At 48.7% G+C, this 27,552-nt stretch overlaps 1 protein-coding gene across 1 annotated transcript; it reads left to right on the top strand.

Annotated features, from left to right (window-relative positions):
- Positions 1 to 302: 302 nt before the first annotated feature.
- Positions 303 to 26,253, top strand: LOC311513978 (uncharacterized protein; the record flags this gene model as incomplete). The annotated part of the gene is made up of 6 exons (XM_084616194.1): positions 303 to 469; positions 1,046 to 1,379; positions 7,224 to 7,350; positions 8,107 to 8,235; positions 19,577 to 19,690; positions 20,060 to 26,253. The coding sequence occupies 6 exons, from the start codon at positions 303 to 305 to the stop codon at positions 21,586 to 21,588; spliced, it is 2,400 nt and encodes a 799-aa protein (XP_084472320.1). The 3' UTR covers positions 21,589 to 26,253.
- Positions 26,254 to 27,552: the final 1,299 nt, after the last annotated feature.

Raw genomic sequence — 27,552 nt, 5'->3', positions numbered from 1 at the left:
GGGGAGGGCGCAATCAGACCAGGGCGGGGGGGGGGGCTTGCCAAGAGAGGCAAGGAGGGTGAGGGACACATCTAGTGTCACCACCTTTGAAATGCCAAAATACCAGCAAACCCCCTCCCCTCCCGCCCCACCAGGCAAGCCTGCCGCAACCCCAACCCCCCAGGCAACTCCACCACCCTCCCCTTCAAGAGCCACTTACAGTGTCTAGAGAGAAAACACATCCAGCTACAACTGGCAACCTTGCCCGACTCCTCACTCTCGCATGGCCCAAACCCCCTCACACCCGCGCGTGGGGTGCTTGCATGTGGGTGGGCAGCGTGGGCGCCAGGTATCGTAGGCCGGTGGCGGCTGTGTCTCCCCAAACATCCTGGTGTAGCCGCACCCACGCTCCAACCCCAGGCCCCTTCCTGCAGTTGCAGTTCCTCTTCGTCCTTCCCGCCCGGCTCTTCCCGATCGCAGGCTGGCTGGGGTGTGGGTGGGCTGTCGGGACTCGGGGCGGCTGGCACTGGCCTGCCCAGAGCTCCGAGGCTGGGGGTGCTTGGGGTGCCACAGAAGTGGGGTGCTCTGGGCTGGGCTCATGGGGGAGCAGAAGGGGAGGGCGAGGGGTGGGACCTCGGGCAGAAGGGGAGGGGCCGGGGGCTAGCCTTCCTCTCCCCAAAGGCCGGCTCACTGGCCACCCAGGGTGGGCAGCTCCCTGTGTCTCCCACTGTTTTGATCTGTCCCTTAAACTGCGCGAAACAGGACACAAACTTTCACCATGCGCACCGTGGGAATAAGGCAGAACTTTAGACCCACCTAAAAGCTAAAAAAGAAACTGGCTGACTAAATTATTTTTCTGGCAACTGGCAAATCCATAGAACAACCGACCGAGCTGGTCAAATGCCATCCTGGTGGTAACCCTAGGCACACAACAGCCAGCGTGTGTGGGGGGGGGGGGCGCCCCGGGCTCCTACCCAGGCCTGGCCCCTGGGGGGTTTGTGACTCGCGGGGACTCGGGCTCTGCCCGGGGGCACCCCAGCTGGATCGCTCCCCCCGCCCCCAGCAGGATCGGGACCAGCTGCTGCCTGGGTCAGTCGGGGCAGGGCGGCGGGACGCGCAGGCAGCCGGGGTGGGGATGGGCCGGCCGGGGCCAGCCCCTGCCCAGCGAGCGCTGCGTGGGGGTGGAGGACACACAGGCCGGGCTGGGGCTGGGCAGGGGGGCGGGATGCAGGGAGAACAAAGGGGCCAGGCACGCTCCGCAGCAACTCCTGGGCTGTGTGAACACAAGGGGGCTGGGATCTGCCCGGGAGCCGGAGCCGCTGCGGCTCCCCCCATCCCATGAGGTCTGTGCTGAGGGGGAGACCTTCATTAAGCCCTCGCCCCCGGGCCGGAGACTGCAGGTGAGTCCGTGGGACCCCGGGGGAGAAATGCTGGCGACGGGCAGGAAAGCGACTCTCTCCACCGGGGGCTCAGCTCTGCAGCCCCCGGGAATCGGCTCCCCGCTTGCTAAAAGCGAGAGATCTGGAGCTAGTTTCATGTCAGGGAAGCCGCTGCGCAAAGCCCCTGCCAGGGTCTGCTCCGCGGGGCGTCGGGGGGATGGAGAGCGGGCCCCAGCCGGGTGTCCCCTGGGTGTGTCTGGGGTGGGGGGTCAGGAAGGGAGGGAGGAAAAATGAGCCAGAGATGGAGGGAGGGGAAGACAGTTCAGCGCCCCCCCCCCCCAATCACACACTGTCTCTGTGCAGGCAGGAGATTCCAGGGGGGTGATGAAATCCTTCCTGGTTTGCCATTTCCCTGTCAAATCCCGATCAAATTCTCCCCAGTTCTTCCCTTTACTGTGTAACTCTCACATAGGGATGTAAAATCCCCCTAGATTCCCCCTTTCTCTCAAGTTACTGGCCCTTTCCCCCATTTGCCCCCTCACAAATTACCCCGTTTCCCCTCTGGTTCTCAATTAAAAATCGCTCCAGCTTTGGGATATTTTCCCACCCACTTTATCTGTGGGAAACTGTCCTTTTTCAGGTGGGAAATTGGTATCCTGAGTCCACCCCTAACTGGGCAGGGGGTTAGTGGGTGCAGCTTGGGGGAGCCCTGAGACATGGCTGCCTCTAGGGTAGGAGCAGGGGCTGTGTGGGTCCCAGGATAGTCCAGAGACCAGGCCGGTGAGGTCATGTCTTTTATTGGACCAACTGGTCTCTCACTAACAGAGCTGCTCCAATAAAAGCCATGACCTCACCCACCTCGTGTCTACAGTGGGGTGGCTGCCTCTGCATGGAAATGGGGTGCTCATTCCCTGCCACCGACAGGGCCTGGAAGGGACACAAGCAGGGCTTAATTTGTAATGACAGGAGTGCCAGGGCAGGTGGGGGCTCAAGCAATGATTTTACTTTCATAACTGACGCAGCAAGCCCAGGGGTGCCCGGGCCCTGAACTGCCGGGGCTCAGCCCTGGAAAGTCCTGGCACAAATTAAGCACTGGATACAGGAGGGAATGAGAGAAGCAAGTGTCCCCAGGGTGGTAACCAGTCTCAAATCCCCATCTGCCCAGTGCAGCTGCTCAGACACCAACTGCCTGTCACCGTGTCCTCTCCCATTGCCCTGTTAAAGCAGCTTTGCAAAGGGCTCCCTGCTGTCATGTGGATAGTGCTGGTGGGGGGGAACCGTTACTTTCTGGTTGTTTATTGAACATTCATATACAATCTTTTCCAACTTTCCCACTTTTCCCTCTCGTTGTTTCATATGGATATAAAATCCCCTCAGATCTCGCTTTCCGTCCCCCACCCTCGTATCACCAAATATTTAGTTTCAGACCCATTTTCTCACATATTTTTTTTCAAAGATTGATATAAAATACTCTAAAATGTTGCTCCATTTTCTTCCTAATTATCTATTACTGTTCTAATATGCCTTGGGATTTTCCCTGTCTCTCTAGTTATAAAATATTAACATAAAAACTCTTCCAATTTTGCCCTTTTTTCAAATTCTTGAATATTGATATGAAATTCTTGCAAGTGTTGCTCCTTTTCTACTTATAAAATATTGAGAAGAAATTAACTCAAATGTTACCTTTACTTATTATTGACTATTGATATCAAATCCTTCACACTTTCCTCTCTAATTTGTGAAAATTGACCCGAAAATTCCTCAGATTTCCATAGTGGAGATTACAGGGGGTTAAATTCTCAAATGAGCAACTTTCCCCTGTCATTGGTGTCTGAGAATTGCCACAATACTGAAGAAGTGGGGGTTTTTACCCACGAAAGCTTATGCCCAAATAAATCTGTTAGTCTTTAAGGTGCCACCGGACTCCTTGTTTTCACAATACTGTATTGAGCCCTCACATTCCCATCACTGATTTCACAGTGGGTCCATGGTGACTGTTATTTGTCAGTGACAGGCATGGAAATTGGTATGGATTTTGGCCCCCCTGCCCCTGTGCACTCCATTCTCCTCTTAAAGAACCATCCCCCCAGAACTCCCTCTGCCTGTGTGAATACCCTGGCAGGGGGTGCTGATAACTTTCTATGCATTTGTCCAATACAGAAACAAACCCACCAAAGATCTTGCTTCTCCTCCCCCTTTCAAAACTACAGGAACACCAGGTTTTGGAAGGAAAACTGTGTCCCTGACCCCTTCATGGGGAGTGAGGGAGCAGGTAGGAAGTGGGTTACCACGCCCACAAATATCTGTTGAAAAGGATTCTGACCTCATCCCTCCTGAGCCATGTTTCTGCAGGAGCTAGTCCAGCCATTGCAGAGGGAACGACCCTGGAATGGAACTTTCCCAGCCAGAGGGGGAAGGAGAAGGGACGGGGAAAGGAGATAGAAGGGGAAAGAGGAGAGAGAGACTGAAAGGGGCAGTGGGAGAAATAAGTGGGGAGAGAAATTCCCAGATCTCTAACCTGCCCAGATACACTTATTGCTGCATCCCTGGGCAGATTTACTTTCCTGTGGACAAGGTGAGGAGCAGAGACAGGAAAAGCCAATTTCTGGGGGTGCTGCCTTGGGGACAGTGTTGGGGGAATGCCACTAAGTGATTTCTTGGGTTCTGCTCTTTTCTAGCATTTGGTCCAGACTCAGAGCCTGTGTTACTGGGAGGATTCAAAAATGTCTCGGTGGGTTTAGTCCTAGAGGAAGGGGCCAGGTCTGCACTGTAATAAAGTGGCCGAGTGTTTCCCCAAAATAAAATCATAGAAACATAGGGCTGGAACGAACCTTAACCAGTCATCAAGTCCTGCCCCCAACACTAAGGCAGGATCAAGGAAACTGATAGATATGTCCAACCTGTTCTCAAAAACCTCCAATGATGAGGATTTCACAGCCTCCATTGGTAACCTAGTCTAGTGCTTAACTAGCCTTTTTTGCAACCGAGTCATGTGTTTGACTTAGATTTAATTTGTGATCCACTCTAACCCCCAGAACCTTTTCAGCAGTACTGCTGCCTAGCGAGTTGTTCCCCATTTTGTAGTTATGCGTTTGATTTTTCCTTCTGAAGTGTAGCACTTGTCTTTATTGAATTTCATCTTGTTGATTTTAGACCAATTCCCTAATTCGTCAACATCGTTTTGAATTCTAATCCAGTCCCCCAAAGAACTTGCAACCCCTTCCAGCTTGGTGTTTTCCTCAATTTTTATAAGCATCCAATCCATTGTCCAAGTCATTCATGAAAATACTGACTAGCACCAGACCCAGGACCTCCCAGTTTGACAGTGAACCATCGGCAATTACTCTGAGCATGATCATGAAACAAATGGTGCAGCCATTTTATTGTAATTTCATCTAGACCCCATTTCCCCGAGTTGGTTTATGAGACTCATGTGGCATTGTGCAAAAAGCCTTTGCTAAAATCAAGATTAATCATGTCTACAGCATCCCTCTTAACCATGAGGCCAACAACCCAGCCAAAGAAGGTAATTAGGTTGTTCTGGAATGATTTGTTCTTGACAAATGCATGCTGTTTATATGTTGTCACCCTGCTATCCTCACAAATTGATTGTTTCAATAATTTGTTCCAGTATGATTCCAGGAATTGAAGTGAGGCTTGACTGGTCTTTATTTCTCCATGTCCCTTTTTGAAGATAGATGCTATATTTGCCCTACTCCAGTCCTTTGGGATCTCACCTGCCTTCCCTAAGTTCTTGAAGATAATTGCTAATGGTTCTGAGATTGCTTCAGCTAGTTCCTTAAATACCCTAGTTGAATTTCATCAGGCACTGCTGACTTGAATACATCTAACTTCTCTAAATATTCTTTAACCAGTTCTTTCCCTATTGCGGTTTTTGTTCCTTCCCTCTCAAAGTTAATAATAATTGCTTTAAGTATCTGGTCATAATTAACGTTTTTGGTGAAGACTGATGCAAAACAGCTATTAAACTTCTTAGTCTTCTTCATGCCATCTGTTATTAGGTCTCCTTCCCTGGTAAGCAGAGGACCTACACTTTCCTGTGCTTTCCTCTTGCTCCAAATGTAGTCATAAAACCCATATCTTATTGTCTTTTATGTCCTCATACTAAGGGATGTCTTCACAAACCGCTACAGGGTTAGTGCAGACAGTACCTGCACCGACGGACGGGGTTCTCCCGTTGGCATGGGTGCCCCACGTCTCTGCAGTAGCTAGGTTGACGGGAGAATTCTCCTGTCAACCTAGCACGTCCACACCGGGGGTTTGGTCAGCTTAACTGCGTCACACAGGGGTGTGGATTTTTCACATCCCTGAGTGACGGAATTATACCTACCTAATTTCCTTGTGTAGTCCAGGCCTAGGTGTAACTCCTTTTGTATTTGAATCTTTCTGATTTTTGTCCCTACCTGCTTCTTCTATTCTTTTGTACTCATCCTCAGAAGTTTGTCCACATTTCCACTGTTTGTTTGTAGGAGTCTCTTTCATATTCAGATCACCAAAGAGCACCCGATGGAGCCACATTGGCCTCTCACTCTTCTATCTTTCCTTCAAAGAAGGATAGTTTGCTGTTGCTCCTTTAATATTGTCTCACTGAGAAATTGCCAGATCTCCCAAACTTCCCCCCTCCACTTAGATTTTATTCACAGGGGACCTTACCATCCAATTCTCTGAGTTTCTTGAACTTTGCTGTTCTGAAATCAATTGTCCTTATTCTGCTGCTGTCACTCCTTCCTTTCCTTACAGTTATTAAATCTGTCATTTTGTGATCATTTTCACCCTTCCACCTTCAGATTCATAACCAGTTCCTCCAGCTTTGTCAGAATCAAGTCTAAAACCGCTGACCCCCGGTTACTACTTCTGTCTTCCAAAACAAAAATCGTTCCCAATATATTCCATGAATTTACTGGACATTTTGTGTTTGGCCAGATTACTTTTCCAACAGACTTCTGGGTAATTAATTCCCCCCACACACACATTAATACTTGTGTTTTAGCTATTTCCATTGTTTGTATGGCAGAGTCTAGAATGTCTGTCTTCAGGGAAAGACCCTGGGAGAAATTGGGCTATGAAACAAACTAAAGCCAGTTCTGCAGGCAGGCTGCAACATAACATCCATGTTTTCCTTCAGTTTGTCCCATCCTCCCATAGGACAGGAAAGGGAAATGGCTGCCATGGAGCCAGTTCAGGGAGGGATTCCTGGGGGGTGGCTGGTGGGTTGCTTTTGGAGAGAGAGAGAGGGGCAGTAAACAGCTAGGAGGTGGGAGGAAGGGTGGGAGACAGGGTGTGACAAAGCTGCTGGGACTTGTTTAACCTGGGGGTTTAGATTCTAGGAATAGACCCACAGGGACTGAGGCAGGAAATTCCCCTATTTTTGGAACAGGAAACAAACCTCCTCGACAGGGCTAGGAAAATGTACCAGATTCCCAGTGCTGGATCCTAAACCTTCTAGCCAGAGGTTGCTATGAAATATGAAGGGGCACCCACCAGTCTTGGGGAGATGCCACCCACCCCCCCACATACCCAGCTGCTGTTATTGGGGGAGGTGTTGGGATTCTTACTGGGGGCTGTCCCTTGACATGGCTGGGGGCTACGTCTGCTGTATCGGCCCCTTGTCTAGTAGGTGAGCGATGAATGTGCAGACCCTGCCCCCTCTGTCTGCTGCAAGGGGCAAGGGGTTCTCTTTCTCCCCCCACCCCAATGCCTCTGACTGCTCTGAGCGGGGTGAGGATGGGACTCTGCTGACTGGGTGCATGCCAGCGCCTCCATCTGATGGGCTCCTTTCCCCCGTGATTTGTGGAGCTGAGAATGGGGCAGCAAGTCCTGAGTATGGGACTCTTGCTCTTTCAGAGGCCGGTGACCTTCGAGGCGGTGGCGGTGTATTTCACCAGGGAAGAGAGGCCTCTGCTGGAGCCCACTCAGGGAGCCCTCTACAGAGACGTCATGCAGGAGACCTGTGAGAAAGTGACTTTGCTGGGTAAGGATTCCTGTCCCCTCAGTTCCTAGAAGGGGAAATGCAGAGTTAAGGTTCACATCACCCCCACAATGCCACCTCAACTCTGCCCTGTTTCAGCAACACCCTGACACGCCAGGGACACACCCTAGCACTCGCCCCTCCTGGAGAACACTTTGGGAACAGGGCACAGGAGCAACACAGCACAAAGTTGAAGGTCTTCTCTTGGCTAAGGCAAAACTTGGGTCCAGGTCTGGCATAAAGAACAGATGCTGCCTGCCCCTGGCCAGCCCTCCAGCACCGAGCCCACTGCACCCAAACCAGCTCAGATGTACAAACTGTTACCCCAGCTTTACCCTCTCCCTGAGATTCCTTCTGAGTCGTTGCCTTCACTTGCTCCTCACGAAGGCCTGGAGACCACTAGCATGTCTGCCACCAGAGTGCTGACAATCCCCCTGGCTAGAACGCGCCCTGGTGCACAGTCAGACACAACCTACAACACTGAGCGCTGAAATGGGGCAGACTCGGTCCCTCGGGGTTCACCTGCACCTCTCTGCATATCACAGTCACAGCTCTGCCAAGCTGCTCCAACTAATCCCTCCACTGTCCGAGTACAGCTACACCTGGCCCAGTGCTCACAGCTGGAGGGCATGTGGAGAAATGCTGGGATTCCCGTCTGTGGAAAACACAAACAACGGCATGTAGATATTATAGATTCACAGATTTTTAAGGCCAGGATGGGGTGTTAGATCATCTAATCGGATCTCCTGTATAACACAGGCCACAGAATTTCTCCCAGTGACTGCTGTGCTGAGCTGGATACCTTGTGTTGGAGAAAATCATCTTCCAGAAAGGCATCTGCTCTTGACTTGAAGACTCCAATAGAGGGAAAATCTGCCACTTTCATTGGTAATTTGTTAAAGTTGACACCACCCTTATAGACCTATTTCCGCTGGCTATTGCCAGCTCCAGGATTAGGGGGTCGGGGCAGAGGTGGCATGTACTTTAGCTCTTTTCCTGGTTTTCAGTGGTTTTAAGTTTAGCCACTATCCACATAACTGGCTATGAGGGCATGAGGCAGCACTGGGCAACCTTAATGCTGCATTATTGTACCTTATGAGCATTTAACTTCTGTGATTTTAATAGACTTTTTTTGCTACTATGACTGTCTCTACACTAAGGCTTTTGATGGCATAGCTGTGTCAGTTAGAGATGTGATTTCACACCACTAACTGACAGAGCTATGCTGGCAAAACTTCTATGTAGAGAGCAAACCAAAGTCTACATGTGGATGTTAGAGCACTTCAAAATACTGCTCTTAACCCAGCAGTTTTGGTATCAGGGCAAAACTTCCAAGAGGAACTCCTGCAGAATGCAAGACAAATCCACAGCACACACTGTGTGAAAGTTAACACAGGTAGGGCTCAGGTCTAATGGCCACAGCATGCCCTCTTGTGCCAACCAATTACTGAGAGAGCCGATTGCTGGAAACCCTCTGGCTGTTAACAGGGCCTTAGAGTGAAGTGCATGTGTGCAGCAAGACTCACCCATCAGTTTGGCGAATTCTACAGTTATTAACTTTTCAATACTGCTTCCCCATAGAGGCCTTGAGTGCCATGGAACAGCTGAGATAAATGACAAGGGATGGAGATTAGTCAGGAGACCATTAGAACCATAATATAAGCCCCAGGCAGATGCAAGAAAAGAAGAACACAAGAACGGCCATACTGGGTCAGACCAAAGGTCCATCTAGCCCAGTATCCTGTCTTCCGACAGTGGCCTGTGCCAGGTTCCCCAGAAGGAATGAACAGAACAGAGAACCATCAAGTTCTAAGAGGAAAATGATTTTTGTAAACCGCTGCTTTGAGGGGGGGCTGTATCTGAGGAACCTCTTGATCAAATTAATGCTACTTTTGGGCCAATAACCTCGCCCTCCACCTCCATGGTGAGCAGTATATTTCAAGACTATGTCAATAAGCATGTGAATTTTAGCAATAGTAGAATAGTCAACCTTAAAAGAGAAAGTAATACTCAACCAGCACTCTATCATAAAATCATAGAATATCAGGGTTGGAAGGGACCCCTGAAGGTCATCTAGTCCAACCCCCTGCTCGAAGCAGGACCAATTCCCAGTTAAATCATCCCAGCCAGGGCTTTGTCAAGCCTGACCTTAAAAACCTTTAAGGAAGGAGATTCTACCACCTCCCTAGGTAACGCATATCGGAGCTGGCAACCTGCTATAATAACTTCCCAGAGGTGGGGAGGGTGTGACAATCAGATGAACCCACCTGATGACGGGAGACAGTTTGATGTTCCTATTCAGGAGTCCCTGGAAGAAGGGAGAGCAGGGAGCAGTGGGAGGGGGGGAAGAGGATGGGGAGCTGGTGCTTGTGAGATGCTGCAAAGCAGGGAGGGCTGAGAGCAGTGGGAGGGAGTCAGGGATAGGTGCATTGGGGAACTGGCAATGGGGAAAAGGGGCGGAGGGCCCAGCAGTGGTGCTGTTGGTGGGGGAGGATTGCGTAGAAGATCTGGGTTACCGGGGAGTGGGGAACATGGGATCATGAGGAGGAGAAGGAAGGGGTTGCTCTAGGGGTCAGGGAGGGTCTGGTGGAAGTGGGAAGGGAAGGTTTCAGGGAGGCAGAGATTTGGGGCACTCTCTGGGCTAAGACTGTCTGCTCTTTGTTCAGATTCAGCTTTTCCCAGCAGCTCGTCCATAGCTGCATTCAGAGACTCAGCAGCCTGTGGGGGGGGAAGACCTCTCCTCTGGCTAGTTGGGTCATTGGCATTCTCGCAAAGAGCCACCACCTGTAAACTTCCTGGTCTCAGCTTCTCTGCTGTCACAGACGTGGGGGCTGCCTCTTGATTTAAAGAGAGACAGTTACTTTCCAAAAAGCCTATCAGGACCAATGTCCTGAAAAACTAGGACCTACTGTCCTCTCCCAAGTGAGCAGTGAGGAGACATTCCTGTACTCCCACTATTTCTTTCCTAGTTTCCCATTCTGGGCCCTGTTCTAAGACACATCTCTGTGCTCTCTGGAGTGGGGATTCCCCCTTGTTCAGCTGCAACCTGCTAGCAGCTAAAAACCTGGATAGTTTTCTCACTGACAGGCACTACACAAACACCCCTTCCCTTCCTGAGACGGGTCTGCCTTTAGCTGCAGTGCAGGAGCTGGTCTCAACCACTCCCAAAGCTTCCCCCTGCTTCACAGGAATTAAAGGGCTTCTCTCCCATTCCTTCAGCAGTTCCTGGGACTTTACCCTTTTCCTCAAGGGGTCCCAGTATAATATTCCTTAGACTATCAGGGTTGGAAGGGACCTCAGGATGTCATCTAGTCCAACCCCCTGCTCAAAGCAGGACCAATTCCCAGTTAAATCATCCCAGCCAGGGCTTTGTCAAGCCAGACCTTAAAAACTTCTAAGGAAGGAGATTCTACCACCTCCCTAGGTAACGCATTCCAGTGTTTCACCACCCTCCTAGTGAAAAAGCTTTTCCTAATATCCAACCTAAACCTCCCCCACTGCAACTTGAGACCATTACCCCCACAGTCAAAACACTTTCCAAATCTCCCCACACCACATGAATTCTAGCTAGCGGCACAGGGTATCTGGTTCTGCCCACATCTACCATTTTTGCCATTTGACCAGGTAATATGCTGCCATGTGGGGCCAGTCTGCTTAACCAGAGAAATTGGAACCCCAATATCCCTCCTTCCTAAGCATTCCCTGCCGTGACCCCTGACAACCCTACTGTCCTCCATATCTGGTTCTGCAGAGGCTAATCTCACAAAACCAGTATAAGTGACAGGTACCTGAGGAGGTTCTGTGCTCAGGGCAGGAGCCTTCACACGGGTTGTTGGCTGCTGGCTTCCTCCCAGCACAGGGCATGTATTCCTCAGATGATCAGTGAAATGACAGTGATAGCACCTTTGGGATTCTTCTGTTTTCACAGGAGATTTGGGATGGGGATTAGAAGAATGGTTTTGGGGAGGCGAGTGTCCTTTCTTTCCAGGGGTAAGACAAGAACCCTGCTTCTCACCAGGTTTAAACCCCTCTTTTTGTGATTTGCTCTCAACCGATGGCCGAGTTTGCTCAAAGTCATCATCCAGAGATGCCATCTCATCCACAGCTTTCACATTTTTGGCTGTTTCATGTTCTCTTTACATATGCTTTGAAAATGCTCCTGAGAAACAAGGTCAAACATTTCTTCAAGGCTTGCAACCCCTTTCCCCTCACCCACTTTTCCATCAAATCTTTCGTCTTGTTCACATATTCCCCATAACCCATACCAGCACCCCTCTTAAGGTTTCTAAATTTCACTCTAAGTTTCAGGGGTAATCTGAAATCATTTCAAAACTATTTATTTGAATTCATGATAATCTAATCTGAATTAGCATTTCGAGGAATATACTCAGAGCTTTACCAGTTAATTTTGCAACCAAAGTGGGGCTTCTCTTATCAGGAATCTGATGATTTACACACAGCCTCTCAAAAGGACTAAAATATTTAGTAATATCTTCTATCTCTTTGTATCTAGGTCATAATTGTTCCCATTTGTGGATTTTTGGAAAGGTGGGAATCAGTGGTGTGGGAGGGTTCTGGTTCTGCTTTTCCAGCAAGTCCAATTGGTGTCTTCACCCTCTCTCTCGTCCGTCAGCTGCTTTTGCTTGCAGTTCTACGGCCCTCTCATGTGCTAACTTCTGGGCTTCATCTTTTTGGCTGCCTCCTTCTCTTTCTCCTTTATCTCCAGTTCTTTCATTCTCAACTGATGCTCGTAGTCTTTCTGCTATCCGTAATCTGTACAGCTCTAATTTTGCTATTGCTTCACTGCTTTCACTCATCTTGAAGCTTTTTCTGCTCCTATTTCCCTTTCCCGAAATAAGGGAACAGAAAACTGGTAACCTTCTCTTTGACTGTTTTCAGCCACCACACTTAAAGTCTCACTTAAGATCTCTACGTCAGTGCATGCAGTGCAAATCTAAATCAGAACAAGCTGTGCATGTCACCCTGCTCACTTGGATCCCCAGGATGCAATCTGGGGCTGGGATACCACTGTGTCCCCTTAACTCTCTAGCCTGGGCTGTCTCACAATGCTTTGCTAGTGAAAAGCAGCAAACCCCTCCAGGTGCTATCACCTAGCCCAACAGCATGTGGGGCCCCACACTCAGCTAAATTGTGTGTATGCTCCCTGAGCCACTCACGAATCACACACAGAGAGACACCAGCAAATCTCCCAAGCCTCCAGCCTTGCACCCCAGAATGGTACCATCTTGCCCTGCTCAGAAGGCTGACCAGTGTAGGTTCATTACCTAGTCCACCCCTTCCTCACTGTGTAGAGGACACACACAAGCCTTTGTAAACTGAGCTGAGATTTCCAAAACACTTCAACCAAAACACACTGTTTTAGGTAAAACATAAAACAGATTTATTAACTACAGAAAGATTTTAAGTGATTATAAGTGGTAGGGACAAAAGATCAGATATAGTTACCAAAGAAAATAAAAGAAAGCACACAGTTTAAATCTTAAACCTTTTAGACTAAGTAATATTTGGATCAAGCAGTTTTTCACCCCACTAGATTACAGTTCTTAATACACAGGCTTCCCCTGTAAGCCTGGGACCAGTCTCCTTAGTTCAAGCCTCTTCTCAACATTCTTGCTACTTCCAGCATAGATGGGGGAGGAGAAAGTCCAAGGAATGATGCCACTGTCCCTTATTTTATATCCTCAGTCCATGGGCCTGGAAAACACAAGCCCACACATGTCCTGGTGGGTTTTGCTGAGTCACAGAATTGAATGTGATGCTTGCACATCCCTTTTACAGCATTGTAAATCCCTTGTTCAGAACTCCCCTGCTGCTTAATTGTCTCTTAACACCCTCCTGCATGTGGATTACCTCCTTTGTTATCACTGGGGAATTACCAGTAGAGACTCTCAAACTTACAACTTATTTAAGTAACAACCATATACAAAATCTCATAACTTCATACACACTAACGATATACATATTTGGACAGAACAATGGGTTTCAGCAGATCATGACCTTGCATATGGACATAAAATATCATGTTGCCTCTATATAAATCCATGGTATGCTCACATCTTGAGTACTGTGTGCAGATGTAGTTGCCCCATCCCCAAAAAAGATATATTGAAATTGGAAAAGGTTCAGAAAAGGGCAACAAAAATTAGGGGTATGGAACTGCTGCTGTATGAGGAGAGATTAATAAGACTGAGACTTTTCAGCTTGGAAAAGAGACGGTTAAGGGGAGATATGATTGAGGACTATAAAAGCATGATTGGTGTAGAGAAAGTAGATAAGGAAGTGTGGTTTACTACTTCTCATAACACAAGAACTAGGTGTCACCAAATAAAATTAATAGGCAGCAGGTTTAAAACAAATAAAAGGAAGTATTTCTTCACACAACGCAGTCAACCTGTGGAACTCCTTGCCAGAGAATGTTGTGAAGGCCAAGACCATAACAAAGTTCAAAAAAGAACTAGATAAATTCATGGAGGATAGGTCCATCAATGGCTATTAGCCAGGATGGGCAGGAATGGTGTCCCTAGCCTCTGTTTGTCAGAAGCTGGGAATGAGCGACAGGGCATGGATCATTTGATGATTCCCTGTTCTGTTCATTCCCTCTGGGGCACCTGGCACTGGCCACTGTTGGAAGACAGGATACTGGGTTAGATGGACCTTTGGTCTGACCCAGTGGGACCATTCTTATGTTTGTATGTACATGGCATGCTTTGTATGAAATATATCATAATTACATGACAGGGATGAATATGGGGATTCCAGGTGGCTGCTTTGAGGTACAGGGTGCCATAGTCCCCTTCTAGTCTTCCTCTACACCTTATCTCTGGGTAATCTCATCCACAATCATAAATTCAACTAACATGTCTATTCTGACGACTCACAGACCTACCTCTCTACTCCACACCTGTCTGCTTCTGTCCAAGCAGAAATCTCAGCCTGTTTCTCTAACCTCTCCTCATGGATGTCTAGCCATTAACTCAAACTCAAGAGCTGAAATGACTGAAGGAGTGCTCTTAATATTTCCTGCAAGCCAGAGACAACCCATGCCTGCTGATAGTGAGGGGGAGGGGACAGAGTGAGGGAGGCTGGCTTCAGCAGTGTTACTGAGCATGCTCAGTCCATGTGAGTGCACCTCCCCCCCCCCCATGTATTAAAGACTATTGTAAAGGAGACAGTAATCAATTGTTCTCCATGTCCACTGGGTTAGGACAAGGAGTAATTGGTTTGATCGGCAGTAAGGGAGGGTTGGGTTGGCTAGTAGGAAAAACTTTCCTACTATAAGGATAGATAAGTATTCAAATAGGTTACTAAGGCCTTATCTACACTGCAGAGTTTTGTCGACGATCAGAAAGCTCTATAACACAAGTGGTATTGCATATTCACACTACGCTCCCTCTGTTGGCAGGGTGCATCCACACATGGGACGATAGCATCGACAGTGAGAGCAGTGCACTGTGGGTAGCTATCCCACAGTTCTGCTCGTCACCTTCTGCTGCTAGGTCTTCTGGGAAGGTGGTGTGTATTACAATGCATCATGGGTCCGGGCTCAACTTCCCATGATGCAGTGCTTTCCGTCCCAGCATTCCATGTGCTTCTGTCTTTGGTTCGTGGCATTTTTCAACGGCCTTTCTTTGCTGTTCACCCTGCCATCTCTATGTGAAAGGATGATTCCCACACCCCATAAATCCATGACAGCCTTCTCTGACTCCCTCCATGGGCTCCCCATCTCTATAACTGAATAACTTCCCTGGCAAAGCCCATCAGGGCATATTCCCACCTTGCATGTCATCTCTCACGTGGTATAGAGATGCTGACTCCCACCTCTGAACAGCACATGTCACCAGACTCTATCACTCACATGTTAAATTTTAAAACCATCCCCTTCATGGTTTTTCCCATGCTGGGCCTTGTGCTTGATGTGGATGTCCCCATGAACATCCACAAAGGCACCTTGTGGTGTGGCCTGTGTATTCCATCACCCTTTGGGGTGGGGAGAAAGGGTGTTTGGGCCCCATGGTTGTATCAATGTGACTGTCTTTAGCCTCAGGGTTGCATGGCTTTATGGCCAGAGTCAATAAGGGTTAGGTGGGCCACCCCGCAAACAGTCTAGGGTGGGAGGCCCTAGCCTGCAGTCCAGGCAGAGCAATTAGTCTAGGAAATCAGCTTTCTGGCCAGACAGACAGCAAAGAGCCTGCTGTCCTAGCTCTGGTGGATGTCAGACAAACACAGTCATCTTGGTCTCAGGTGGGGAAGCTGCCTCGGCAGGGCTGGGGCAGCAAGGGGTAGGGGGACTTGGGCTCACCCAACTCCACCAGGGCCCTGCTAGTGGTGAGTGGGTTCACCACTGAGTCAGCAGGGGATTCTGACAGAAACAGGCCCACTCCTGTGTGGACAATGGCTAGTTCCCCCCGGGCTACTTCCTACCATGACTCCTGTTGTTGTAGTTGGGGTGTCTCTGGTATCGCCGGGCTCCGCCACTCCCTGCAACTGCACCCTCCCTGGGGCATCCGCCAACACTTGGGTGTCAGTCTGGGGCTCAGCACCTCTGTGGTCCAGGATTCTGGCTGCTCCTGGGCTGGAGCCAGCAAGGTGCATCCTCCCTCCTCAGTGGGCAGCCCTGACTGAGCTGGGCTGCTCCCTTTTATACTGCAGTAGCCTTTGGAGCATGCCCAACAGGGGCGAGGGGGTGTGGCTTCTGATGCCAAGAGTGCTGCCTTAACCCCTTCCTCTCCAGTGCAGGGCCTGTATACCTTGTCACACACCTCCTCCCCCTCCTTCACACCCCTCTTTAAATTTCTTCTGTGCCATGAGGCCTACAAAACACATGCCAATAGCTCAGCTGCTGGTGTGCTGAGTGACCGCCGGTGACCAACACCGTGTTACTGTTTCCTTGCACTCCCCCTGTCTGTCTGTCTCCGCCTCTCTCTTGTCTTATTCTCACATTGTCAGCGCCTTGGGGCAGGGACTGTCTTTGTGCTCTGTGTCTGTAGGACATCCGGCACATTGGGATCCTGGTCCCTGGCTGGGTCCACTAGGTGATATGGTAATAGAAGAAATAACAGTGGTGGGTGGGTCTGGGGAGTAGGAAGGACAGTGTTAGTGAGCTGAGAAGGGTCCAGGTCAGGGTAGGCTGGGGGGTGGGTTTGGGGCATAGAGCTGACAGCTGGGAAGGCAGGGGGCAGTGGGGATGCCATGGAGTGCCTGCTGTGGGAATGCCGGGAAATGTTGGAAGCAATGGGAGGGGGTTAGATCAGGAGCTTGAGGAGCTGGGAGGGCTGGTGGTGGTGGCGGAAGCAAAGGGAGGGTGGGTGCCGGGTAGCGGGTGCTCCAGGCAGCGGGGGTGCTAACAGTGGGAGGGAGGGAAGGAGGGGACTATTTTTGGCAGGAGCTCTGGGGAGTCAGAAGCAAAGAACCCTTGGGACAGTAGGAAGATGGGGTGGAAAGTGATGGGGGTGGCAGGAAATTTGGGCCAGGAGGACAGCAGACAATAGGAGGGGAGGAGAGAACACATGGAATGGGTGCTGCTGAGCTCCCAGGAGGTGGGGAGGGCTGAGAGCAGCAGGACGAAGGGGTGTGGGTGTCATAGTGAGTGACAGGGATGCCTGCAACTCTGTCCCCTTCCTGGTCTCTCTGAGAGGCCCCCCCACCACCCCGCCTCCCACGTCAGGCCTCGTGCCTTTCCCTCTCCTGGCATGGAATTCTGCAGTTCTCCCACTCCTAGACCAGGCCATGGGCCGCAGCCCCCTGCGTATGCGCCCTGCTTACTCTGCCGGCCACCTGGGATCAATGGTGCACAGTGACAGAGCAGCTTTCTGCAAATTGAAGTCGTGCTCATTGTGCCGTAGGAAAAAGGGGTAAAATATTCATGCCTGTCTCACCTAAAGGCCCATCCCCTGACAAGCAGCTAGGCAGGCAGAGCTTCTTCAGACACCCCAGCAGGATTCCCGTGTCCACATGTCTTTCCCCCAAACAATTACCTGAACAGCCACCTCCCTCTCTCGAGGGAGTCCCTTTTCAAACTGTCCAGTTCTTTTGACCGTCTGGGTCCCAGGCCCTGGCCCGGCTCATCAAATGAATGATGTAAGGGGGCTGGAGCAAGGCGGGAGAATATTCGAAGCTAAGAGTTTGGGTGTTGTCTCCTGTCATAACCATAAAGCCAAGGGTAGCTTAGAATTCCTCCTTACCTGTAAGGGGTTAAGAAGCTCAAATAACCTGGTTGGCACCTGACCAAAAGGACCAATGGGGAAAGAAGATACTTTCAAATCTGTGGAGGGGGGCGAAGTTTGTTTGTGCTCTTTGTTAGTGTGTTCTCTGGGGAAGCAGAGAAGTATCAAGTCAGAAAAACTCCTTCTTCTAAAACCATCCTAAAATGAATCTCAATATTGCAAAAAGAGTAAGTAAATAAGGCAAGGCATGTTAGATTATCTTTTGTTTTTAGCTTGTGAATTTTCCCTTTGCTAGAGGCAGGTTTACTCCTGTTTTTTGTTACTTTGAAACTAAGCCTAGAGGGAGCTCCTCTGTGTTTGTGAATCTTTTGTTACCCTGTAAAATTATCTTCCATCCTGATTTTACACAGGTGATTCTTTCACGTTTTCTTTAAATAAAATTCTTCTTTTAAGAACCTGATTGATTTTTCAGTGTCCTATAGACCCAAGGGGTTGGGTCTGTACTCACTTTGTAACCAATTGGTTAGGATATTATTCTCAAGCCTCCCCAGGAAAGGGGATGTAAAGGCTTGGGAGAATATTTTGGGGGAGATAGGGCTCCAAGTAGCCCTCCCTGAATGTTTGTTTAAATCACTTAGTGGTGGCAGCATACCATCCAAGGACAAAAGGAATTTGTACCTTGGGGAAGTTTTTAACCTAAGCTAGTAGAAATAAGCTTAGGGGGTCTTTCATGAGGGTCCCCACATCTGTAGCCTAGAGTTCACAGTGGGGAGGGAACCCTGACATCTCCTTTCAGCCCTTTAGTGTTTATCAAGTGGTGGCTCATCCTGTCTTCTTCCTTTTCTGCTTATTTTCTTTACACCCCCCATTAACTGAAATCAAATCAGACATACTGTAATCACCCCCAATAGCCCAGACAACACACAGCATTCATCAGTATTACCGAGCAGCAGCAACTCCCTCTCAGGGGGTCTGGAGAAATGGGTCAAAGAGGAGGTGGGGGATGGGGTCAGTGGAACATAGGAGAGGGGAGGTTTTGGGGGTCAGGATTGGTGGGGGAATCCCACCCAGTTAACACATGATCCTTGCTGATTTGGAGCCGGCACTCCATCCGTATTACATTCCACTTTCACTTGGTTGTACACATTTTCCCCCAAAATTATTATTTTCACTCCTCTTCTCTCTCCGTGACTGAGCGCCTGTCCCCGGCCCCACCACATGCAAACACCTCTCCCCCACCCACTGTGACCCCAGCCATCATCTCTGAGTCCTTATGTTCCTCCCAGCCACAACGCGACCCCTTCCCTGGCACAAGTGTCTGTGTGTGTCCCGGGCGATGTCATAAGTTGGTAGTGAGACTTCTTGAGACACAGAGAGTCCCTTCCCATCTGCAGCAGCCACAAACTCTCCTCCCAGCAGGCTCCTTGGATCTTTGAGTCCATCCCTCCTGAAGTCACATGGGCTGATTCTTATTTTTCACATTCTCCTTTCCTAGAGGCATTAGAGTCTGTTGGTCCTAAATTCCCCAGCCTCCCCCGCACTGGGGGATGTTCATACACCCCTCCACCCCCATTACACCTGATTTGCTAGATTCCCTAGTGCCTCAAAATGTGCTCTCTTGACATCTACTGCTCCTGACAGCTCACATTCAGTGTCATCCCTGCTCCCTCCTATTCCTCGCTACACTGAACCCCACCAGCCCACACTCACCAGTCCTAGATTCCCTATCTCTCATTGTCTCTGGGCCTCTAAGGTCAGCAAGAAGCATTTGCAGGGGATCTTCCATTCTGGCCGGAGCCTTCACTTTCTGGGACATGGGGTTACCATCTCTGTGTTCTAGGAGCCCCTTGATGATGAGTGTCTGCCTGTTGTGTGTTCCTGACAGAGGTGGGGACAGTTGAATCCCTCATAAGCAGAGTGCCTGGCACCTTTGAGTACCTGTTGAACTGGCTCTGGGATTTTAATTCTTTAAAATGGGCTAGGGTTAATATAATGGAGCATTTTCTTGTGACAAATATCTCCCATGTTTTCTTTCCCCTGAGCAGGGTTCCAGGTTTCCAGACCTGATGTGAGCTCCCAGCTGGAACGAGGGGAAAAGCCATTGGTCCCAGATCACCAGGGCTCAGAGGAAAGAGAGATCCTGAAATGTACCTACCCTGGTGAGGAATCATTAAACAAACTCAAAAACGGTCAGTGCCTTAAGGAAACAGCTGGGATTCCCTACAGAAACTTTGTGAGCTCTCCGTGTTCAGTATTATTTCCAGCAGGTGTCATTTGCTCACAGCCAATACCACTCATGGCTTCCTACCCATCCCGACTGACACCTGGCAGTAGCTCCCTCCCTGACCTCCCTTCTCCCATGAGTTTTTGGGTGGGATGTGGAGGCAGAATTGATCGTCTCCTGACTTCCTTATGGGGGAGATTTTGGGGAATTCAGCTCCTGATTTTTCCTGTCTCTCCAGCACAGACTTTGGTTTGCTCTCTCTTTTCCATTCCTGTTTCTGAGGTTTCCCTCTCTCTCCCAGCAGGTGAGGGGACGGTGAGTGGGAGTGTGGAGCAGAATCCTAAAGAGGAAGATACTGAACAAGTGGAACTGCACAGGGTATTATCACGAAGATCCAAAGGGAAAGTGCCCAGGAGCTGTGAGCAGGGAAAAGGTTATGAGCATCAGCAGAGGCCAGAGCATCAGGGAAACCAGACAGAGGAAAAAGTGGGTAAATCCATTAATTGTTGGGAAACTCACAAAGATGTCAAGGGAACCACAGCCCAGCAGAGCATCCTCAGGGGAAAGAGAAAAAACACAGGCACTGAGTGTGGGGAAAACATCAATAGATGCTCATTCCTTATAAACCATAAGAGAATCCACACAGGAGAGAAACCCTATGAATGCTGTGAGTGTGGGAAAAACTTCACTCAGCGCTCAGCGCTTATTAGACATCAAAGAATCCACATGGAAGAGAGCCCCTATGGATGCTCTGAGTGTGGGAAAAAATTTTCTGATAGCTCAGCCCTTATTCAACATCAGAGAATTCACACGGGAGAGAGACCCTATGAATGCTGTGAGTGTGAGAAAAGCTTCGCTCAGAGATCAACCCTTATTACACATCAGAGAATCCACACAGGAGGGAGACCCTATGAATGTTGCGAGTGTGAGAAAAGCTTCACTCAGAGGTCAACCCTTATTCAACACCAGAGGATCCACACAGGGGAGAGACCCTATGCATGCTGTGAGTGTGAGAAAAGCTTCACTCAGCGATCAACCCTTATTACACATCAGAGAATCCACACGGGAGGGAGACCCTATGAATGCTGTGAGTGCGGGAAAACCTTCACTCAGAGATCAACTCTTATTCACCATCAGAGAATCCACACAGGGGAGAGACCCTATGAATGCGGTGAGTGTGGAAAAAACTTCACTAACAGCTCAGCCCTTATTACACATCACAGAACTCACACAGGAGAGAGGCCCTATAAATGCTGTGAGTGTGGGAAAATCTTCACTCACAGCTCAGCCCTTATTAAGCATCAGAGAATCCATACAGGGGAGCGACCCTATGAATGCTGTGAGTGCGGGAAAAGCTTCACTCAGAGCTCTGACCTTCTTATACATCAGAGAATCCACACGGGAGAAAGACCCTATAAATGCAGTGACTGTGGGAAAAGCTTCACTAAGCGATCAGTCCTTATCGCGCATCAGAGAATACACATGGGGGAGAGACCCTATGAATGCAGTGAGTGCGGGAAAAGCTTCACTCAGAGCTCTGACCTTCTTATACATCAGAGAATCCACACGGGAGAAAGACCCTATAAATGCAGTGAGTGCGGGAAAAGCTTCACTCAGAGCTCAGTTCTTATTGCACATCAGAGAATCCACATGGGGAAGAAACTCTATGAAAGCTTCACTGATAGATCAGCCCTTATTAGACATCAGAGAATCCACACAGATGAAAGACTCTATAAATGCTGGGAGTGTGGGAAAAGCTTCCATCAGAGCTCACACTTTATTTACCATCAGCGAATCTGCAAGGGAAATAAGCACCATGAAGACCTTGCCTAGGGTTGCTAAACATCTTCTTTCGCCCCGTAATACTTTTGCTAATTCCCACATAGTGACTTTTAAGGCTATTTTGTACCCTTTGCTTCACTGTGGTCACTCAGCTCCCCCATTTCCGCCTTTCGCAGTTCACTCTTCTTTTGGGAGAATCCTGTGGTCTTTCCTATGTACTCCATTTTCCTATGAATAATGGGAGTGTGCATTCCTCCTGCCAGGAATGTCATTCAGACACAGGTGGGGAACCTCAGCTAATTACAGTAAGGGAAAATATACTAGGGTCTCATCTCCACTACGATTTTCATGGAGTTAGCCATCTGGAGTTATCTGTCCTGATGTAAAAACTGAACTATTCTTGCAGTAAAGACATAGTCCATGTTCAGAGGCTGGGATTATCGAACATGTTTCCTCACGACTTGACCTCACCTCCCACACTTTTCCTGATCTAAACAACCCTGGAGCATCGCTACAAAGCAATTGTTAGAGCCACTGAAACCCAACTGTCATATTTCCAAGTGTTCTCCTGTTGCTCAGAGCTGGGATGAACATTAATTATTTTTGGTACCCTTCTTCTCATTTAAAATAGAATTAATTATCACATGGAGCAGGGTCAGGGGAAAACATATTTGTTCAGCTTCTGTGATGCCTGAAGGAGACAGGATGAGTCAGAGAGATTCCCTCTTTCCCCATCATCCCATCACCGTTACTCTGTGCCTGAGCCCTGCAGACTTTTATCTTCTGCCCCATTCAACCCTTCTGTCATGCTGTCTAGAAGGGCTCACCAATGGGAGTGCTTACCTCAGGGCAGACTATCAAAAACAGGCCAGAAACCCTAAACCGGTGTGTGCTCGACAATTAGATTTCACCAAACCAATAACAGTTATGAACTCCTGGCTCGCTGTAACAGTCTTACCACAGAGTCACAGACAGGCCCCTTCGGCTCTCCAGTCTCTCTTGCCATCCGGACAAAGTCGACTTAGTGATAAATGGTCACTGACACCAAAAATCACACCACACTCAGGCACAGGCTCCGGCTTCCTCTGGGCCCCGGGGGTGCTCAACTCCCAGCTCTGCCTCAGGCCCCCTCCCCACCTGACCCTGTCCCCCAAGCCTCTGCTCCCGTTCCCACCCCTGCACCGCCCCAGGCCCTGCCCTCAACCTGCCTTTTCCCGCCCCCCTCTACCCCTGCCCTGCCTCTTCCTGCCCAGTTCCACCCCCTCCCCTGAGCCCGCCTCGTCCCTGCTCCTCCCCTCTCCCCCCAGCACCTCCTGCACACCTCGGAACAGCTGGCGGTGGTGGGCAGGAGGTGCTTAGAGAGAGGGGGAGGAGTTGATTGGCAGAGCCACTGGTGGACAGGAAGCGCTGGGGGGAGATTGGGAGCTGGTTGCTGGTGGGTGCTGACCATCGGCTAATTTTTTCCCATAGGTGTTCCACCCCTGGAGCACCCACGGAGTCGGCACCTATGCCCTCTGGTTCCTTCCAGTATGAAGAGACCAATCATTTACCCCAGATCAATTGGTGTTCTAAATCCTACACCAAAGACAACACCTGTAGCCAGTCCTGTAATAAACTATCTGCAGATTTATTAACTAGGAAAAAAGAACAAGAGAGTTACTTACTGGTTAAAGCAAGCAACCATAGACACACAAATGAGTTACCATCTAAATCCTCAGAGTCACAGAGTTGTAGTGATCTGTCTGTTCAAAGTGTCTTTCAGGGCAGACCCAGGAGTCAGCCCCTGGGGAATCTCTGCCTTCAGTTTAGAGTCTCTGGCCCTTCACAGTTCAAACAGCCTATGGGCCATCAAATCAAATTTGATGTATTCAGCTCAGCGGGGGGGGGGGGGGGGCTGATGCTATTCACCCCAGGGTGCTGAAGAAATCTTGGAGTCACTGGCAATAATATTTGCAAACTCATGGATGACAGAAGCAGTCCCAGAAGATTGGAGAAGGGCTAACATGGTGCCCATCTTTTAAAAGGGGGGAAAGGAGGCACCAGGGAACTACAGACCTGTCAGCCTGACTTTGATACCAGGGAAGCTACTAGAGCAATGTACAAAACATTCAGTTTGCAAATACCTGGAGGACGAAGGGGTGATCACTAGCAGCCATCACGGCTTTACTAAGAACAAATCATGCCAAACCAGCTTGATTTCCTTCTTTGACAGGGTAACTGGTTTGGTGCACAGGGGGAATGTGGTGGATATAATATACCTGGACTTCAGCAAGGCATTTGTCACAGTCACACATGACATTCTGATAAGTAAGCTGGAGATATGTGGGTTCGGTGGAACTACCATTAAATGGATTCAGAATTGGTTAAACAACCACAAACAAAGAGTAGCTATTAATGGAATGATGTCAGATTGGAGGGAGGTCTCAAGTGGGGTTCCACAGGGATCTGTTCTGGGTCTGCTGTTGCTTAACATCTTTATCAGTGACCTGGATGTTGGAATACAGAGCATATTGATCAAATTTGTAGATGACACAAAGCTGAGGATGGGTTCCCAACACTTTGGAGGATGGAGCTAAAATTCAAAGGGATCTTGATAAATTGGAGAACTGGGCTAAGGCCAACAAAATGAAATTCAACAAAGACAAATGTAAGGTGCTATACTTAAGGGAAAAAAACAAATGCAGAATGGGGGATAACTGGCTTGGCAGCAGCTCTGCTGAGAAGGATCTGGCAGTTGTGGTGGATCACAACTTCAACATGAGTGAGTAATGCGATGCTGTTGCAAAAAAAAAAAACAAATGCAATTTTAGGTTGCATTAACAGAGGCACTGCATGCAAGTCACAGGAGGTAATCGTACCGCTCTACCTCGCGCTGGTTAGACCTCAGCTGGAGTAATGTATCCAATTTTGGTCACCACTGTATAGAAAAGAGGTAGAGAAACTGGAAAGGATCCAGAGGCGAGCGACAAAGATGATCAAAGGGATGGAATGCAGCCATGTGAGCAAAGGCTGAAGGAACTCGGTATGTTTAGTTTGGAAAAGATGACCTTAAAGGGGGACGTGATAGTGGTCTTCAGATACTTGAAAGGCTGCTATAACAAAGACGGAGAAAAGTTCTCTCTTGTTACAGAGGGCAGGACAACAGGCAATGGGTTCAAACTACAGCATAGGAGATTTAGATTAAATCTCAGGAAAAACTTCCTAACTGTAAGAACAGTAGGACAATGGAACGGACTGCCTAGGGAGGTCGTGAAAACTCCTTCACTGGAGGTTTTCAAAAGGAGGCTGGATAGCCATCTGTCTTGGGTGGTTTAGATACAATAAATCCTACATTTTGGCAGGGGGTCAGACTAGATGATCCTTGTGGTCCCTTCTAACCCTGTGGTTCTATGATTCTTTGGTTGGGCAGGAGATAAAACATCCTGTGGAAAACCAGTATTTCACACTTGGTAATGTTTCTCTCCTGACTGTGGCAGTTTGCATTTTAAGAGCCAAAACTTTAACAACGACAGAGCAAACATTCAAATACTACCTCACAACATGGAGTACAGACATTATAAGTGAGATTAATACATGCAGCAGTATACAAGCATTTCATAGAGTCTGAACACTAAACACATTCTTATAAAACCAATACCTGGTCTGAGCAAAACTAACACAAGTGAACTGGTCTGGTCTCCAGCTATGCAGTTGTGAGTTCTTAGCTAATGCCTGCAGCCTGGACAAGAGCTGGCCACTGGCCGGCCAGGATCACACCCTCCCTCTCCCAAAGTGGCACATGATGCAGTGTTCTCAGCTCTGTTTGCCTGAGATCACTCTGGTTTCTTTGATCCTAAATCCGACTCATTGGGGCTCATTGGGATAGTGTCATAGACCACAATGGGAATTTGAATGGATCCCAAACACAGTGTGATCATTCTGAGTTTAAATCCCAGTTTCCGTCTGTTGGCAAAGCAACTTCTGGGCTTTCTCCTGCTGAAATGGGAAGACTGGCTGTTTTTTTCCAGTTACGATATCAGAGAACAGGATGTGAATCTGTTGTCCTGATTCTGAGTCATGAGATGTAACCTGCTCTGGAATTTTACTTTATATGAAACTGAAAGTGTCTTATACCGCTCGGTGATTCAGGTCTTCCTCTTTCCTGAAGGCTGTTTGGTTATATAACTGGATATTAGTTTTGTTTGACAGAATGCTCAGATTTATTGGAGACTTTGAGACAAATAACTATCTGATAAAAATAGTCACTTCTTATTTTATTTTTGCTTTCCCTCCAACCCTTTCATGATGACATGGAGAAATGTGTAATGCACTTCAGTCAACAGGGGAGAATACTCTAAGCCATTGGACATGCTACCAAGGGAACAGAGGTGTTTTTAAATCCCCACTATGAAATGGTGAACGACTGCCCACCCCAGATTGTGCAACTTACTGATCATAGCTTTGTTCAGTTCTTTAGGTCCATAGTTCCACAGTATGTGACTTGGAAGTTTGCAAAATGCTTATGAAGTTATGACCCAGGCCCTACAGGAGATCACTCCTGAATATATCTCCTAGCTAATATTTTGACTTGTGAAATGTTGTGTAACTATGCAGACGTGGTGGAAACAGAAGTGGTGGTTTTTTGAACTAATCCTTTGTAGGTGCTGCAAATGAGTATAAAATGAAATCGGTGTTGAATGTAAGATAGCTGTAGAAAAATAACTATTTTTGAACAGAAATAAAATCAGAGATTCTGATTCAGGTCTGTGCCTCATTCTTAACTTAGGCCATGTCTACACTTACTGAGGATTGATGCTGCTGTGATTGATGCAGCGGGGGTCGATTTAACCGCTGTAGTGAAGACCTGCTAAATTGATCACAGAGTGCTCTCCTGTCGATTCCGGTACTCCACTGGAACGAGAGGTTTAAGGTAAGACATGCAACACAGTGTAGACACTGCAGTAAGTCGACCTAAGCTACGTTGACTCCAGCTCCAGTTATTCATGTCGCTGGAGTAGCGTAACTTAGGTCGACTTACCGTGGAAGTGTAGACTACAGAAATAGAGTGGGCAAGTTTGGGGAAGCCATCCTCCAGTGGTACTGCTGACATTTTGGGTGGTTTGGTAAAGGATTCTGCTCCAGAGAAAGGTAAAGTTACCCTGACCAATACCAAGGATTTGTCAAGAATTCAGGTAGAAATAGGCACTAATTTGTTGGTTTATAATGAACTATGGCCAGGTAAAGCTGTCTTTAGAATACCACTCCCCTAGTTCAGTAGCACTAATTACACTCCCAAGGAATGCCATGTTGAGGTTGGGAACAATTTACCCTTTGCCATTTGGATCCAAGGTTTCATGAGGCAAAGAGAAAAACAGTTCATGCCTTCAGAGGACATTCCTTCTCCATGGATCCCAGTCTGGCTGCCTTGTTGGACAGGAAGGATTTCCATGCTATGCAAGTGGAGGTAACCAATGAGGGAAAGGGTGTGTTAGGCTGCAGGTTCAGACTGCAGGATATATGACGTTTGAATCCTGATTCTACGCTTTTGTCTCTTCATTTTGCTCTTGTCTTACTCATTTCTCTACTTCCAGCTACTTTGAAAGATTAAAACGTGAAATTAGAATAAAGGTGCTTTTTCTCATGATGCAAACTTTTCCATATAGTGTGAGACCCTGTAGTGGGGCAGCTGCCCCACTCCAAGGCAAAAGGGCTTAAGAGCAGCTGAGGGAGGCTGGCGAGGTAGTTGGCCCCAGGTGTGGCTGGCTTAATCAGGCCACAGCTGGCCTGGATCAAAGAGCTGTGGAGCCAGGAGACAGAGAAGTCTCACTCTAGACCTGGAGTGGGAAGGGCCTAGCTGCCTGGGAGCACAGGGTATCTGAAGCAGAGCAGGGCTGGGGAAGGGCAAGAGGAGCTGGGGAGCTCCAGCCTGGCAACTCCCCAGGCTGAGGCCTTGGTTAAGGCCTAAAGGAGTATGGGGGCTGCAGAGGTGCAGCCCAGGGTTAGGCAGAGGCAGCTGGTCCTACCCCCTTGCCAGTG

This window comes from Lepidochelys olivacea (assembly GCF_965140295.1).
Source record: "Lepidochelys olivacea isolate rLepOli2 genome assembly, chromosome: 28".
Lineage (NCBI taxonomy): Eukaryota > Metazoa > Chordata > Testudines > Cheloniidae > Lepidochelys > Lepidochelys olivacea.
The sequence above is the reverse complement of the archived record's forward strand: the minus strand, read 5'-3'. Positions and strand labels throughout refer to the sequence as shown.